At 41.5% G+C, this 17,776-nt stretch overlaps 1 protein-coding gene across 5 annotated transcripts in view; it reads right to left on the bottom strand.

Moving 5' to 3' along the window:
- Plce1 (phospholipase C epsilon 1) overlaps positions 1–17,776 on the bottom strand; it is a 363,943-nt gene that overhangs the window by 76,713 nt on the left and 269,454 nt on the right. For all 5 annotated transcript variants that reach the window (XM_058581097.1, XM_046450435.2, XM_046450436.2 and 2 more), the window contains one exon: positions 3,920–4,065. In XM_058581097.1, coding sequence (XP_058437080.1) covers positions 3,920–4,065 — 146 coding nt within the window. The remainder of the gene's footprint in view (positions 1–3,919; positions 4,066–17,776) is intronic.

The following is a 17,776-nucleotide window of genomic DNA, read 5'->3' as shown; positions in this document are numbered from 1 at the left end:
CAACATCAACCATAAGGCTGAGGCCCCAGCAGACTCTTCCATGATCACACATCTCTCTCTTCCTCCAGGAGGGATCAGCACTGGGACTGGGACTCTGGTCTCTGGTGTTTTCATTCATTAGGATCTTTTTTTTGTTGTTGTTCTGGGATTGAACCCAGGGATACTTTACCACTGAGTTACATTCCTAGTTCTTCTACTTTTTATTTCAGGACAGGGTCTTGCTAAGTTGCTGAGGCTGGCCTTGAACTTGCAACCCTCCTGCCTCAGCTTCCTAAATTGCTGGGATTACAAGTCTGTGCCACCTTAACAACCTTACAGCTCTTTATACTTTTCTAATACACATATATATTGCTAAGCAAGTTACAAAATTGTGTATTTTTAACGTAACATACATAAATAGTATCACACTATAGGTAATCTTAGGCAACCTATTGTGAGTGTGTGTGTGTTTCTTTTTTAAATATTTATTTAGTTGTAGAAGAACACACAGTATCTTTATTTATTTTTATGTGGTGCTGAGGATTGAACCCAATGCCTTATACATGCGAGGCAAGCACTCTGCCACTGAGCCACAATCCCAGCCCCCATGTGTGTGTGTTTTAACACAACCTTATATTTCTAAGAATCATACCTGTTCATGAGTGTGGAGAAAGAGACTGCTTATTAACCACAAGAGTGACTAGAAAAGCCACAGAATCTCCCAGGGTATAACCAGGGTCAGGGTAGGGACAGCCAGTTGGGCAGGTTTGAAAGTCAGAAAAATTGGAAAAATAAAATTGTTTTCTGATTTCACCCCACTAAGTCTAGCCGGTCCTACAACTGTTCTTATAAAACAGTGAGTTGGTTTTTGTTTTTGTTTTTTTAAAGAAATGAAGTAGAAGCATAAATAAATGGAGAAAATGAATGAATGAGAGGTGATTCTTCTATTTAATGATTACACACTGTGTTAATAATGGATTTGTCAGGGTACACTTGGAGTAAAGGACAAACTTCAGCAAAAATCAATTAGACGGAGAATTGGCACTATTTTAAAAATGTTTGTCTTTTTTTTTAATTATAAAAGTACTAGATGCTCATTGCAAAAACTAAACAAAATGAAACAAAAGATCACCAAAAATATAGAAAAATCACCTATTATTTTATCAAATACAGACACTACAACGTATATTTCCTTTCAGTATTTATTCTATCTGTCTCATTGTAGAAATAGTGTGAATATTATTAAATAGACAGCTTTGGTCTCAGAGAGTCTTAGTCATATGTTACCTGTTTCCCAGTGATATAAAGCTTTTTATAAGCATCATTTTTTTAATCAGTCGTAAACATCACATTTGACAATTTATCTGGATCATCATATTATTTTCTTTGAGTATTTTCCTATTGTTGTTCATCTGGATTATTTTAAATTGACAGCACAACTGAGTGAATGTCTTTGATTATAAATCTCTGAATTTCTAATTGTTTCCTTAAAAGAGCTGAGAATTTAGAGGAAGCAAAATGTACAATGTTTATATAGACAATAACAGTCATTTAAAAACAAGGGTGTGCCTTCTTCCCATACAGTTCTTAAAAAATAAAAAATGAAAAACCTCTAGTTATGCTGATGCAGTTAAATTATTTGGAATCCAAACACTCTCAAGCCTTTTGTACACATGAACCCTGCCTCCACCATCATTCCATCAAGAGAACATTCTGCAACTCATCTCCTACATCTATTGTTCCACGAAAGAGCCAATTATACCCAGCACATTTCCCATCTGTCCATAAAGATCAGTTTAGTGTTAACCCAAGTGTAGGAGAATGGGAGTAGGTGGCAGTGGGTTTGGGGTGTAAGACAAAATGCACAAGGATCAGTGAGGGGTAGCCTGGTTTGAGGTTATTCTTTGTCTACTGAGAATCTCCTGGCTGTAAGGCCTTCCTGGATTCCAAATGCAAACTAAGTTGGGTTGAAAAGTCAAATTCACTCTAAGTCTCCAAGGGTCATTCTGAAGCTATTCTTGTATTTAGAGAAACCCAGCCTGTGGTCTCCAACAATCCACGCCTTCTGGTAGTATGCTTTGGGTGGTCCCCACCCACAGTGACTTAGTGCTGATCCTGGGTGGCAAGTACAGTGTGGCGGAAGTGACAGTGTGTCTTCTAAGGCGAGGACATAAAAGGCATAGCAGTTTGTGCCTTGACTCTGCAGTGCTCACTCTGGAGGGAGATCGCACTATGCTGGTGAGCACAGTCACGTCCAAGGGGAGAGGAAAGAGGAGGCGTGGTCTTCAGCCAATAGCCAGCTCCAGCTTGTCAGTGAACTATTTTTATCATAATACGATTATTTTTCTTAGTATAAGTGTAATACAGGTTCCTTTTTTTTTGGTACTGGGGACTAAACCCAGGGATACTTAATCACCAAGCCACATCCCCAGCACCCCCTTTTTAAAATTTTATTTAGAGACAGGGTCTTGCTAAGCTGCTTAGGGCCTCACTAAATTGCTGTCGCTGGCTTTGAACTTGCAATCCTACTGCCTAGCCTCCTGAGTCACTGGGATATATGCGTGCATAATACAGGTTCTTCAAAGAAAACTTTTCACAAAAAGAACCAGAATCATCTGGAAATAGCCATCTCTTATTCAAATATGTGTTCTGTTTTTTCCTTCTTTTGAGCCATGCCAGGTCCAACTGTATGGCTATTGTAAATTTCATTTCAAATGAGATGATCATTTGAGTTTACTCTTAGGTAAGAAAGTTCAAAAGACAAGAAAAGATTTCCCACTTGGAATTTTCATCTCCTTGCCCAACCTGGAATCTCTGTGTAGGGATCTGGAGAATCAAAGAAAGATCTTGATGTTGTAATGCTATAAGGCAAAATTTACTTATAGTGAGAATCTTCACAGGGATGGCAAATCTTGGGAGACTATTACAACATCACCACTGTCTCTTTATGAAGTTTTACTACATAGCAGGCACATCTACCTTTTGATGTATCCCCATGTTTAGACAGAGAAACTGAGGCTCAGTGGGGTCAAGTGACTTGCCCAGATCACACAGCTATTCCTTGGGAAGTTGGGGGGCAGGCAGGAGTTAATTCCCTGTTACTAACTGGACAACTCATGTTCTCCTTCCTCAAACTCATGCTGCTTCCCACAGGAGGGCAAGCAGTTATTTTATGCAACATAGCCAAGACTGAAAGGGAAGAAGGTGGGAGACTTTACAATGAGATGGTGGTTTTATTACTAGTTTGATAGAGAAGGCACAGGAGCAGAATAGTTCAGTGGTCATGATCATGGGCTCTAAAATCCAGGATGCCTGCATGATGCCCCAGCCATGAATGACTTACCTTCTCTTTAGTTTCCTCTTTCGGTATAATAGGGAACAATAATACTATCAATCTCAAAGAACAGTTTTGAGAATTACAAGATATAAAGAGTGGAATGTGCTTAGCTAGTCCAGTGTTTGACATCCCGTGAGTGCTCAATGATTATGAAAGAACCAACATTACTGGAAGCTTATTGTCAATATTAGCCATTGTTATTATTAAGGGTCAGTAGTAGTCAGGAGTTTACAATGCTGGGGCAATTCAAGAAGAGCTGAAGGGAGAGGTGACAGTGAGGTTTATGGGCAGGAAGGGGAAGAGAGGGACCAGTGATAGAGTTAATGGGTAATGCAACCAGGTAATTTTACTTAGCCTGGCCAAAGCACATGGGATCAGACCACACACAGTGAAGTGGGATCACGTCTGGCCTACAGCGGCCAAATTCTGCAGCAACTTTGAAGGACAGGACTTGTGGTACTGGAAGGGAATAGTTAGTACACTCCCTAAAATGATCACTACCAACTGGTTTCATTGGGTAAGTGTGGCTGCCTGGGGAATTAATTCAGTGCTTTTGGCTAGTCAGAGGAAATAGTGCAGATTACCATATTCCTGCTGACTTACCTGAGGCCAGCCAAGAACTCCATGACAGCATTGTAGTTGCCCATGTTCCAGCAGCACTTGGCCACATGCACCAAATATGAGAAGACTTCCCGCTTTTCCTCCATGGAGCCTGCTGTGAGGATCAGCCATGTTACCCAGGAGCTCACCTGGAAGATGCAGGAGGGGCATTCACTGAAACTGTGTCCTGAAGCCAGATACATATTTTTTCCACAAGAAAACTTTCTGTTTTTTTTCTAATCAAGTTAGTATTAATAAAGGAAGGACTTGACCTAGAGATCTGAAGTGAAAACCAAGCTCCATCACTGCTTTGAAACAGAAACTTGGTGAGTCATTAATGTCTCTGTGTTCATCTTCATCTTTAAGATAAAGAGACTGAAAAGGGCAATTGATAAGATCCCCTTTCAAAGTGCACTAGTGGTACAGTGCTGAGCATAGTTGCCTCCTATAAGATCCCTCTATACACTTCCATGACACTAAAAGAAAATAAGGCTTAAGGATAATTTTGATGGAAATATATTAGATGGACATCAAGACTAGATGTAATCAATGTGCTTAGCACTGATTAAAGATATTTATCAAGTAGTAAAATACATACTATCAAATGAAAAGAAGTTTAGAAAGCTATTTTTGGATAATTTATATATATGTACCATCTATTAAGTACTTCAAATGTCAAAATAAAGAGAATAAATATTCACAGAGCACTTTTTATGTTAATTATCTTTCACAACAATCCTAGGAGTCAAGGACTATTCAGATCCTCAGACCTACTTAAAGGCCTCATCCAGCAGGTGGGAAGGGTTCGATGTGGACTCAGGGTGCCTGATTCAGAGTTATATTATTAACCCCAATAAATGCCCAATGTGTACACATGCACACTAACGTTCTCCAACTCTGGGATTAAACGTATTCTAATAGAATTTGTTTTTCCTACTACTACAGTATGGACTAAAAAATTTAGTAATAATTCTCATCTACTTACCTCTTTATGATATACACTCTTGAAATCATTTGCATTAGCTCTAAGATTATTTTATTTATAGTATTCTCCCTATACTTTGGTGTTTGGACACTAGTGTCCATCTAAGTTAATTTCTCCACCTTGGCTAACATTGGGGTTAATGAATTCAGTTGTTAATAGACTAAAACCTTGGTCTTGACCTCACATGGCCTCATTAGGTACACTTGAATCAGCAATAATCTGAAACCTAGGGAGCAATTCTTTTCCCCAGCCTGCATGATGGTGAGACCTGAACAGAGACTTCATGGTGACCCAGACGACTACAGATTGTTCAAGGTCAAGGGCATAATGTCCAAAAGTAGAGGAAAAAAACAGATAAGAATTAATGGCATTTAGCACTGGCAGCAACCATAGAGGGCAGTCGAACCCTATTTTTCCAGATCAAGTATATGGCTCACAGGAGAAGTGACTTTCTGAGGTCACCATTCTTGTTGATGTCAAAACTAGGACCCCCTAGTGCTCCTAACATGCCCCTCTGTTCCCCACCTGCTCTGGGTCACACTGGCCCTCAGGCAACAGCAGATCAGATCTGGACTCAGACCTCTAGGAGAAGCCCCATCCAGGTCTCCCCAGGAGCCCTCTAGGATTCCCAGGGCTGACCCTTCTACAGCTATGAGCTATCCCTTACTCACGGTCTCCATGCCTCGTCTTCTCACCTGGTTAAAAGTCACTTTTGTGAAACTCTGACTCCATTAGGTTAAAAAGAAGTTATTTTGCTGATAGACACTGACTGTCATTGGTGCTACTGTTCAATTTTTCCTTTAGGCTGAATTGCTTTTGACAGGCCCTGCCCTACAGTGCAAAGTCACTTGGGATCATAACATTGTTAACTCTTTTGAGTTGAAAATTCAATCCCTTCTCCCTACAGATATATGTGAGATTCTAAAAAGTTACAATCATTCCTCAAAGTCATCCAAATGTTTACTACTTGAGGCCTCTGGCTATATTCTTTCCATGGCCTTAGAGCCTTTTCTGTTGAAATTCATGGCAAATCAGGATCTCTGCAAAGCCACTGGTGTTTCAGGTCATTCTTGTACCATGCAGTGACCGGAAAGGGTTAACTCCCCTCCCCTGGAGAGGCCTGCTTGTAGTAGCGCAGGTGCAGAACACCACTTGGTTTTGGGTCTCCATCCTGATTATGTGTCCAGGTTTATTTCCTATCAGTCAAATCATTTTCCATACACTTTCCCACAATGCTAGGAAAAAAATAGCGATACTATATTTCACATGGAAACCTAATTTAAGCCAACTGTTCCATCGCTGAGTGTGAGTCCCAAGGGCCCCTGGCTGTTGAGATTATGTAAGCACTGTTATCATAAACACACACATACACATACACACACACACACACACACACACGCACGTACACCATCTGCTTACAAACTTCAGGGAAGATTCTTTCTATAGCCTAACATATTCATAATTTTAGAGGAACTAAGTGGTGAGAGTGTCATCAATGAGACAAAATATGAAAAAAATAAATAAGACAAACAAAAGAGAGAAGATTCAGTGACAAATGTCAATAGGATGCGTTGCCAATTCAGAAAAAATTTCAGGAATACTGGAGTCAAAAAGAAAAACACAAAAAAAATGTATCAAGTTAAAGGACCAAGTCTGTAGTATAGAGAGTGCCCCTAGCTGCTAACTGTGGCAGATTAATTACCTGGTTTCATTGGTCAGCTCAGAACAAGGAGAGAAATCAGGCCCCAGCCTCATTCTTCAAGAGCTCCTCCTAGAAGGCTCTGGCTTACCAGGATGATCCTAAACCCCTGGACCTGCTCCTAGCACCACAATTGCTCTTCTCCCAAAATAATTTTTTTCTTTTGCTTTTTTCAGTACTTTTAGGCTTAGCCAAACTGAGCACCTTGCTCTCTCTTATCACATCAAATACCTTATTAGCATCACTGTAGCTCAATTTGGAAGGAATGTTCTTGCACCACTCACACAGACCTTTCCTTTGAACTTGAGACCTTATGGGTCCATCGACTGGCACACAAGCCAGGATGGGAAGATAAGGTAGGTGTACAGGCTGGAGCCTCCTGTATACCTGTGCCCTGGCCCCGCTATAAGTAAGGGGCAAGGCAGCCTTCTGGAGTCTGACAAAAGCTTCACTTACTCAAGGAGAACTTCCTTGACTTTCCTTCTGGAATATGTCCTCAAGTTTGCATGCTGTGGTACCCCATGGCATTCTGAGCTCTGTGCCCAACTGGTGTTGTGCTCCCACGAAGACAGATGTCATCATAGACAGTGTGCTATGCTCACAGGTAGGTAGCAGTGTCTGCGACCCACCAAGATCTGTCCTCTATAAGTCTAATGAGGCCTGTGAATGAGGGAATGAATGATTAAATGCTGAATGCTTACCTCCTCAAGGAAGGCTTTTCTGATGGTTCACCTAGTACCTTACATTCAAATTTCTTCCTCTTCTCTTGGACTTAATGTCATAGCTTGAGTCCAAAGTTACATCGATGCTTGGATTCTCTCCACTGCATGAGTGTGCATCTGGCTTATTTTTGTTATATTTGTGTGCGTGACTCTTTCACATGGGCTTGTTCTGTCTCCCTCAGCAGACCCTAAGTTCTCAAGGACAGAGGCCACCTTTCCCACATTTCTAGTATGGGGATGCTCAGTGCCTCAGGCTGACAGGCAGGCCATCGGAATCCCAGGAGGCCGTGGGCAGGGAGGATTCTCAGCCTCCAAGTACTCAGGAATTATATTTGGGACAAAGCCTGAACATTTCCTATTGCTGTTCCCAGGTCCAGAAAAAGGAGACAAATAACTTTATGCCAAAAAACGTGTTTTGAATACACTGAGCCTAAGTTTTCATGGAAAGATGATATTTTATAATGGTTATTGTCAGCCTAATTGCAAAGGTTAGGCTCAAATGGTAAATTCTATAAAAGATAATGAAGTCTAGACAAAGCTACATGCAAGTACTTTACATGAAGTGTACATCCACACCCTCCCTCTGTGGACCAAGTTAACCCTTGAACTAGAGCATGCAGGCACAGTCATGAATGTAACACAGTCATGAATGCAAGTATGTAACACGCACACACACACACACATACACACACACACACACCTGTCTAGGCAATGCTCAAGTGTGAGCACTCACAATGGAATCACTGGGGATGGTCGTAAGGTGTTTGTTTAAATGCAGATCCCAAAGCCTCACCTAGGCCTGGGAGTCAGAGTGAGGACAGGGCCTAGGAATCTCCGTGTTCAGATAAACTCCCTGGTGATTCTTTTTTTTTTTTTTTAGTTATACATAGATACGATATCATTATTGTGTTCATTTATTTTTTTATGTGGTGCTGAGGATTGAACACATGTGCGAGGCAAGCGCTCTGCCACTGAGCCACAATCCCAGCCCCCTGGTGATTCTTAAATGCACTGAAATATGAGATCTAGCCCAGAGACTCTGTATCCCTTTTCTGTATCGTGGGTCCTTGAATCAGGGCCCACACACCATTTCTGGAGTCCATACAGTCCAATATTATAAATTGGCCACCCTGGTTTCATCTCACCAACTGGACCTGAGTCCAGAACCCTTTTGGAACTAGGAAGGGAAGCCAAGGGAGGCAGAAGAGTGTAGTCGGGAGGGAACAGGAGCAATGGAGTTGGGTGAACTGTGCTCAAGTCCCCGTTCCACTGTTCCCTTGGGCATGTTCCTGAGGCAAGTCACCTAACTGCTCTGAGCCTCAAGTCCTTTTCAGTAAAATGGGAATGATACTTACCTCAAAAAATTACAGTGAGAGTGAAATGGAAGATTATATCTGAAGATCTCAACACAGAGCTTAGTAGATGGTTAAAGGCTCCATGAACATTTACTACGGAGACTATGGCCACTGCCATCACCACTACTATGACTCTTGTTACCAGAACACAGAAATCCAGAAGAAAGCAGTCTCTGAATTCCACTTGCTTATGAGACAAGGCTGGACCAGCAGAATCTGTGACTGCCCTGAGCACTGTCCTTTCCTAATAGAAGGATAACTCACAGGTTACCTCTCCTGCAGGCTTCCCTGACTCCTCAGTAGGAATAAAATGTCATTTTAAAAGTTATAATGACCCAAACACATATATGAATATATTTATGTCTCGATCTAGATCTTTATTATCCATCTGACATTTCAGACGCACCATTTTTCTGTTCTCTGCCTACACGGAGATCTATGCCATTTTTTCAATTTGATGACTTGTGCTGTGAAGATGTAGGGAATTTTGTTTGAACTCTTGCTTTGGCTGTCCCACCTCTCCTCATTCTGAGATATGTGAACACTGTACAGATTACATGAGGCTGGCCACACTCCTTCCTTCAGGCCTGGCCTCAGGGATGATCAGTGTATGAACCAAGACAGGCTAACTACAGTTCTCCTTGAGTCTTTTGCTGAAACTATCAGGAAGAGACACATCTTTTTGTTGGAATCACAAACTGTAAAGATAGAGTTCAGGGCCATCAATAGATATATTTGCTACAATATCAGGAGAGCCTGCCTGGGAATGAAGCCAACACAAAAGAAAGATAAACATAGATTCCTGAGGATATTTGTCAGACTCCTACATCTAACCATGCGTGAAACCTTTTGATGACCTCATATACATAAAGCAATTTTTCCTTTTTTGTATGAGCAGGTTTGAGTTCAGTTTCTACTAACTTGCAAATAAAAAAAAAAACAGAAACAAAAAAAAATTGAAAAATATATCATGACTTGAAATGACTCTCCTTCTTCTTCTTTTTTGGTACCAGAGACTGAACTCAAGGGCACTCATAACTGAGCCACATCCCAAGTCCTTTTTTTTGTATTTTGTATTTTATTTAGAGACAGGGTCTCACTGAGTTGCTTAGTGCCTCACCATTGCTGAGGCTGGCTTTGAACTTGCGATCCTCCTGTCTCGGCCTCCCGAGCTGCTGGGATTACAGGCACGTGGCACTACACCTGATGAAGTGACCCTCCTTCTAATAAATATTTATTGAGTATCTTCCATGTACCATGAACCATGCTGGACACTAGTAAATAAGACAAGAACTTGAAGATCAGTCAGAGAAAAATCCCACAAGCAAGTTATTAAATAGTGGCATGGTTGGTATTATGGTTGGTATTATTACAGAGACTGAACTCAAGTAGACAGATAAGTTGGATAAGTAGAAGACCAACTTTACCCATTTATATGCTGCATCTCTGGAAGACTAGTCCTTCTACCACTCCTTGGTCCCAGTTGCCCTCCAAAAGCACTTTATTTATATCTCTATAATGGTGCTTAATCTTTCCACAAACAGTCACCGCATGCCTATGAATTTGCTGGGAACTATGCTAGGCATGGGGCAGGAAAAATTGAAGCAAGTATACGAAAATGAAGATAGCATACTCTGCCTGCCAACGAGGCTGTTGTGTGCACGTCCATCTTCTCTACTCAACTCTTTGAGGGGAGAGAGCATACCATTCTAACTACCTTCCTACTATTTGTAGAATTTCTTGCACATGATAAGCAAAAGATAGTTGCTTATTCCTACATTCTTCAACTCTAAATTCCCTGAATACTCAGAAATTAGGGTTTTTAAATTTTTTTTTTTTACTGTTTTCAGCATTATATTGATGGTGAGTTTAAGTGACAAAGAAAAACAGGAGGGGAGGTAATTTATCTTAGGTTTAGCTAAACCACAGAAATTAGGTTTTAAATTCACTAGAGTTATCGACTATTTTAAAACCAAGTAGGGAAAATATACTGAGATATGTGAATACTATTTATAATTAAATGAACTAGAGGAAACCACTAGCAGCTTGGCAGGATGTGTTATCTTCTCTTTTACCATCTTCAATTGAATTGGATGGATTATTCATTTTGAAGCCAATTATAAAATGATATTCAAAAGTAAGTCTCATCTCATGCATATTCTCCCCTTCTGTAAAAGTAGTTAATAGTAGCATAACATAGGATCTTAGTTAATAGTCCCTTTTAGATATGATGGAAGTTAAATCCATAACTAATAGTTTACATAAAAAGTCTTGATATGAATGAACTGCTAGCATCAAACTATTTTGATCCTACTCCATGGTTATTTATGAATCATTTTTCTTCTTCTTCACATGTTTTTTTTTTTCTTTTTGGTGCTGGAAATTGAACTTAGAGCCTCATGCCTGTTAAGCACATACTCTACTGCTGGACTATACCTCCCATCCCTCTTTGCATGATATTAATCATCATAATTACAACAACAGCTTTTTACATATCAGAATGTATTTGTGAAACATACAATGTTTATCCCATTTAACTCTCTCAGTTCTACATGGCTGGAACTAATACTATTTCCATTTTAAGAAGATGAACCTGGGCCCACAGAGTGGGAGAACATCTTTACTACATGTACATCAGATATAGCACTAATTTCCAGGATATAATAAAGAACTCAAAAACTTAACACCAAAAAACCAAATAACTCAATTAATAAATGGACTAAGGAACTGAACAGATACCTCACAGAAGAAGAAATACAATTGGTCAGTAAATTGAAAAATGTTCACCATCTCTAGCAATTAGAGAAATGCAAATCAAAAGTACTCTAAGATTTCATCTCACTCCAGTCAGAACAACAATTATCAAGAATACAAGCAACAATAAGTGTTGACAAGGATGTGGGGGAAAAGGCACACTTATACATTGCTGCAGGGACTGCAAACTGTTGCAACCACTTTGGAAAACAGTATGGAGATTCCTTAGAAAATTTGGAATGGAACCCATAATGCAAACCAGCCATCCCACTCCTTGGTCTATACCCAAAAGGCTTAAAATCAGCATACTATAGTGATACAGCTACATCAATATTTACAGCAGCTCAATTCACAATAGCTAAACTGTGGAACCAACCTAGATGCCCTTCAATAGATGAATGGATAAAGAAACTGTGGTATATATACACAATCGAATATTACTCAGCATTAAAAGAGAACAAAATTATGGCATTTGCAGGTAAACAAATAGAGCTGGAGAATAATCATGCTAAGTGAAGCAAGCCAATCCCATAAAACCAAAGGCCAAGTGCTCTCTCTGATAAGTGGATGCTGATCCATGATGGGTGAAGGGGGCATGGGAAGATGGAGGAACTGGACAAAGAGTGGGGCATGGGGGTAGGTAACATGATGGAATGAAAGAGACATCATTACCTTCGGTACATGTATAATTGCACAAATGGCATGACTCTACATTGTGTACAACTAGAGAAATGAAAAATTGTGCCACAATTGTGTACAATGAAATTAAATGCATTCTGCTGTCATGTATAACTAAAAAGAAAAAAATTTAAAAATGCTAGTGTATATATATATATATATATATATATATATATATATATATATATATATATATATATATCACCAGAGTTTCAGAGTGGCTAAATAACTTGCCCAAGGTTACACCTGTAAACTAGGGATGAGCCAAATCACCAGGCCCTGCTACTTTCCATTTGCTCTTAAGAGACTTAGCTCCTTGTGAAATAATTAAAACTTTGAGTCCCAGACACTCACTCTTATCTAGTGGGCAAAGAAGTGGCTCTTAGCAAAGACTATGGGAAATCCAGCTGCAGATGCAGCTGAGTCAGATCCTCTGTAGGAACAGAATGTTAGCATTCTAAGTCACAGAGAATGTGGCATTGGCACCTGCTGTTTTTTTTTTTTCCAATGCTTCTATTCAGTCACCCATTTAAAATCTGTTTTCCATGTCCTGCAGAATAGAACAGGGTCCTGAATAGGAGTCAGGAAGATGAGAGAATGTGTCAGAGGCCCACCCCTGCTGCTCACTTACCGAGGCACCCAGGTGTCCCCTGAAAAGCTTTGAAGGTTCAGAGATGTGGCTTTTTATTTCCTCTCCCACTCGGGGGATCTCAACTGGTCAGTGTCAGTGGGCAACCAAGTTGATTCAAACCAAGTTGAGATTGATTCTGTAATGGCTGGGTTTGCATCTCTTCCTTCCTCCCTTCCTTTTCTTAGATAGAACCCAGGGATACCACTGAGCTATGTCCCCAGCCCTTTTTACTTTTTATTTTGAGATAGGGTCTCACTAAATTGCTAAGGCTGGCCTTGAGCTTGTGGTCCTCCTGCCTCAGCCTCTTAAGTTCCTAGGATTACAGGCATGTGCTATTTGCTTCATGGGTTTGCTCTTTTCTGACATCAGTGAAATAATGATATCAAATACTCCCAGAGCTTACTTAAATAGACTCTGTTTTAAGTCTTTAGCAAACATTAATTCATCTACTTGTATAAGAACCAAAATAGGAATATGTCATTATCACTTCCTTTTTATCAACGAAATAGAAGCATAGAGAGGTTTAGTCACTTGCCTAAGATTGCAAAGCTTAGGTAAGTGGTGGAGGTGGGATCCTAACCCAGGCAACCCCAGCCCAGAGCCCATGCTTACAACTCTGTGCTCTATTGGCATGAGTGGTTCTAGAATAATGGTGTATCGTATGGCTCTCTCTTGGCCTTTCTTGATTCTCTTCTTATATTGCCTCTTCTCCATAGATGTTTCCCTCCCCTTAACTTGGTTTTACCCATGCTTCTCTGCTCCTGGCATCAAACAACTATTTCTTGTCTTGTATATTCAAGAATAAACTGGATATTTCCACCCAGAAGGCCCCAGACCTCAAGTTCACTCTTGGACCCCTTCTTCATTTTCAAGCTGTCCATCCAATAAGTTTCCAAGTAGCAAAGATGTCACCTCTTCCAGGAAGCCTTCCCTGAGCCCTCGGGTTAGTGAGTCCTTACTATACTGCACTGTGACTGCTATCCCCTAGCCCCTCCACTGGAGATGGGGCTCCTTGAAGGAAGGACAGTTTTGCTCATCTGTTTCCCGGTATAGGATCTGACATGATTAGGGGGCAGGTGCTCAACAACCTCTTATTCTGAGTTATGCATGAGGCATAGCAGCCAACTCTCTGTTAATGCTGCACTTCTCAGGAGATGAGCCTAGCACCTGAGTTGCTTCAGGGACCTAAAGCAAGATCACTTACTCTAGAAGATGACCCCATTGCAACCACCGTCAGCATGCTCTGCACCCAAGAGGCTCAAAAAGATGTGCTGGGAAAGGACACCTAGAGAGCCATGATGCAGAAGCCTGTGGGTACTTTGGCCCACACCTTAAAGATTCCATTTTCCCTGAGATTCTTGGGTACTGGAGAGAGAGGGCAGTGGTGGACTTCTCATCTGGTCTACAATGGGCTGGGCCCATTCTGAGATGTCCTGAGCGAGCCCCCTGGATGGAGAAACCATTGACCACACTGCCTGAGAGAAGAGGATGAGTGGATATTGTCTGCCAGGGCCACTGTGCAGGGCCAGGAGACATGCTGTGAATCACTCTGGGCCCCAGAGCAGGTGGGCACCTGCCCCAGGTGAGCAAAAAGTGAGTCCAGCTAGTCATTATTTTACTTGGTGTGAAATATAAGCTTCTATCAATTTTAATACAGATGGTGAGCAAGGGTCAGGAGATGACAACCGAACCAAAAATGACAATCAAGCAGGAAGGAGAGAATGGAAGGGGAGAAAATGGTTTGTGTGTGTTGACGTATGTTCCCCTGAAGACACACCTGTGTGAAGAAACAAAAGAGACTGGCAGTTTACCAAGACTGGTTACACCCTGGCCCCGATGAACAGACATAGATATAATGGATCTTTAAGAAGAAAACAATTAGGGGCTGGGGATGTGGCTCAAGTGGTAGCGCACTCGCCTGGCATGCGTGCGGCCCGGGTTCGATCCTCAGCACCACATACATACAAAGATGTTGTGTCCGCCGAAAACTAAAAAATAAAAATATTAAAAAAAAAAGAAGAAAACAATTAAATCAGCTGTCGGTGCAGGGCATCTTTGTAGGGCTGAGCTTCTATGAATAAAACTTGTTAGGGACTAAATCTGGGGAAACCTGAACTTGACCTCCTCAACTTCTCTGTTCCATGTGGGTCAGAGAGTATATGAAGTAGGCTCTAAGCTAAAAAAGTTCAGGTTCATTTTGGGGCTCTGCTTTTCACTGAGCAGGTTACTAAACTACCCTGAGATTGGATATCCTCATTCATAAAAAGGGGACCATCAAATGTCCTGTATTACAAGGGGTGTGGTGACTAATACAAGAAACAATATACGTAAAGGGCTCCAGGGCTGGGAGCTGAGTACATGTTCAATAAATGTCAACTAATATTGATAATTAAATAAAACAATAAGCAGCTCCCTCTTCAAGATGAAGCCCTTGAGGAAACAATTCTGACCTTTTTATTACAGCTCCAGCTTTCTCTTCTCTGTTCAGCAGAGAGAGGCTTCCTAAGGAGGAGGGCCTCCAAAAGAATGATCCTTTGTATCTTTGAAAGATGCCAGAAAGGTGAAGGAAAAGGAAGGCACAAAGGGGTCAGGCAAGTTTTTAGAAAGTCTATCAACAGAATGTCTAAGCAAAGCTGTCCCTGAGGGGTAGGAGCAGGAGATGAGGAAAGGACTGGGGTGGGGGCTCTCTGAGAAAGTGGGGATACATGCACACATCCAGCCTGGTAGGTAAGGAAGTCCTGAAACAAACAGTGGTGAGACCAAATGCAGTGGTGCACGCTTGTAATCCCAGGGGCTCAGGAGGCTGAGGCAGGAGGATCATGAGTTTAAAGCCAGCCTCAGCAAAAGTGAGGCACTAACCAACCTATGAATGAAACTTGTTAGGGACTAAATCTGATAAAACCTGAACTCTACCTCCTCAACTTCTCTGTCCCATTGTGGGACAACCATTTAGAGACAGACCCTGTCTCTAAATGAAATACAATAGGGCTGGGGATGTGGCTCAGCGGTCAAGTGCCCCTGAGTTCAATCCCTGGCACACAGCCCGCCTCCCCCCTCTGAAAACAACAATAAAAACAACAAAACAGTGGTGAGTCAAAGCAGGTTCTTCAAGATCAGCTGCCCTGAAAACCTAGGGCCGTCATTTCTTGGAAACATCAAGGACATTGGTCTGCAGTGACAGCATTTGATGGAGTGGATTTAACCACATCATGTGACATTGGCCATTTCAATATCTTTCTTGCTTTGTTGGAAGGAAGAACATGCCCCAATTCTGTGTAAAAACCCACAGAGTTGTACAGGAAAGGCAAAAATTCCTGTCCAAAAATTCAGCATGGTACAAAATTACTTGAAATGCCTCGCCAACTATCTAATCTATAAAAAATAAACAGTGAGTGTCCTGCAAGGAGATCGTGTAACTGTTGAGTGATAACCGCCTGGTGGAGCAAAGCAGAGGAACTTGAGACTGACAGCTGAGAGCTTGCATTCAATTCAGAACGTCAAACAACTGCCCAGTGGCCCCGCTCCAGCTCTTCCAAGCTACACTTGATCCTTCATTTGTCCTGTTTGTTGACTAGTCATAAGTTTCTGTCCCTCGGGAACATTAGGTTTTGAAATTTTGATGGGCAGACATTTGATCTGCCAATTTTGAATTATGATTCCATGTTGTATACCTAGTAGGTGCTCAAGAAATACAGCTGTTTATTATCCCTTTCTGCTCTAAAAATCCCAGATAGAAATAGGCCAGCAATTTTTGAGGCAATGTTTCCCAAACCATGTTCCAGGGAATATATTGTAGCAGATATTAAGTATTTTGTAAAGGAATGTCTGGGGCCATATAAGTTCAGGAAAAGCTGGGATTAAAAAGAGTTTTTTTTTTTTTTATTGGTAGGATTTCTTGGAGACTTTAATATGCTAATGTGCATGATAAATCTCTAAGAAGGATCTAATATTTAGTATTTCCCCAGTTCCTTTGAGTGTGAGATACTTTTTTCCCCAAAAGCACACTAATATCTAGAAGAACCCTAGAATATTGACCCTGGCTCCCTCCTGGTTACTTTAGCCTGGTATGGACATAGCCTGGCACTTGTCTCCACTGGCAGTTCTGCAGACTGTCCACCTGTATCTGGCCACTTGAAAACACATCCTTTCATCTCTGGAAACTGCTTAGGATGGCTGCTTGGGAGGTCAAAATAGAAAGGGCATCACAGAATTTTATATAATTGGTGTCATACATCCAGAATCAATATGTCATAGGAGAAACTCTAAAATCAAAACACATAGGAAGTTTTTTTTTCCCTTATAATCCAAAATAAGATTAAGGCATGTGGGCATCTATGACTTCATAGCTGAGGCTACTGTGAGGAGTTTGTCCAGAAAGCAGACTAGCTTTTAGCCATGTGATCCTGTGAAATAGGGTGACAACTAATAAATCAACAAACCTCAGAATGTTTGAATTGGAAAAGTCCTTAGATGTTATTTAGTCTACTTCCTTTATCTGATAAATGAAGAAACTGAGGGCCAGAGAGGTTAGTGACTTGCAAACGTCACCCAGTGAGTGAGTGGCAATACTGGGGCCGGACCCCAAGCCTCCTGGCCTCAGGACATCCTGTGTTCATAACCGGCTGGGCTTCAGTTGTCTCTGTGAAGGGGCTCTGATGCCCAGCAACTGCCCTCCCTGCTGGGTGCAGAAGTAGTGCATTCTGGGTGGTGCCAGCTGGGAAGGAGCTAAGGTGGTCTGATGGCAAGGAAGAGGGGAGAGATGGGAGCTACGCAATTGCTAAAGATACTAACTCAGAGATGGTGGCAGTGGGTCCTAGTTAAGCAAAAGCCTAGGAATAAATTGGGACCGAGCCAGGGCAATGAAAGCAAGAGTGCCCAGCTCAAGGCCTGCCATGTCACAGCCCTCAACAGGCTGGATGGAGTCCAAGAGGTGGCTGTGGCGGCAGACCTGTCTACAGAATTTCAGATATGCTGGCCTTGAACTTTTCCCCCTGTAGCTCCAGCCAGAGAGGGATACCAGCTGTGCCCTGCAGGCT

The sequence above is a fragment of the Marmota monax genome, unplaced genomic scaffold (assembly GCF_021218885.2).
Source record: "Marmota monax isolate L192 unplaced genomic scaffold, Marmota_monax_Labrador192_F-V1.1 WCK01_AAM20220418_F8-fsc00004, whole genome shotgun sequence".
NCBI classification, from domain to species: Eukaryota; Metazoa; Chordata; class Mammalia; order Rodentia; family Sciuridae; genus Marmota; species Marmota monax.
This window is presented reverse-complemented; position numbering and strand designations above follow the sequence as displayed.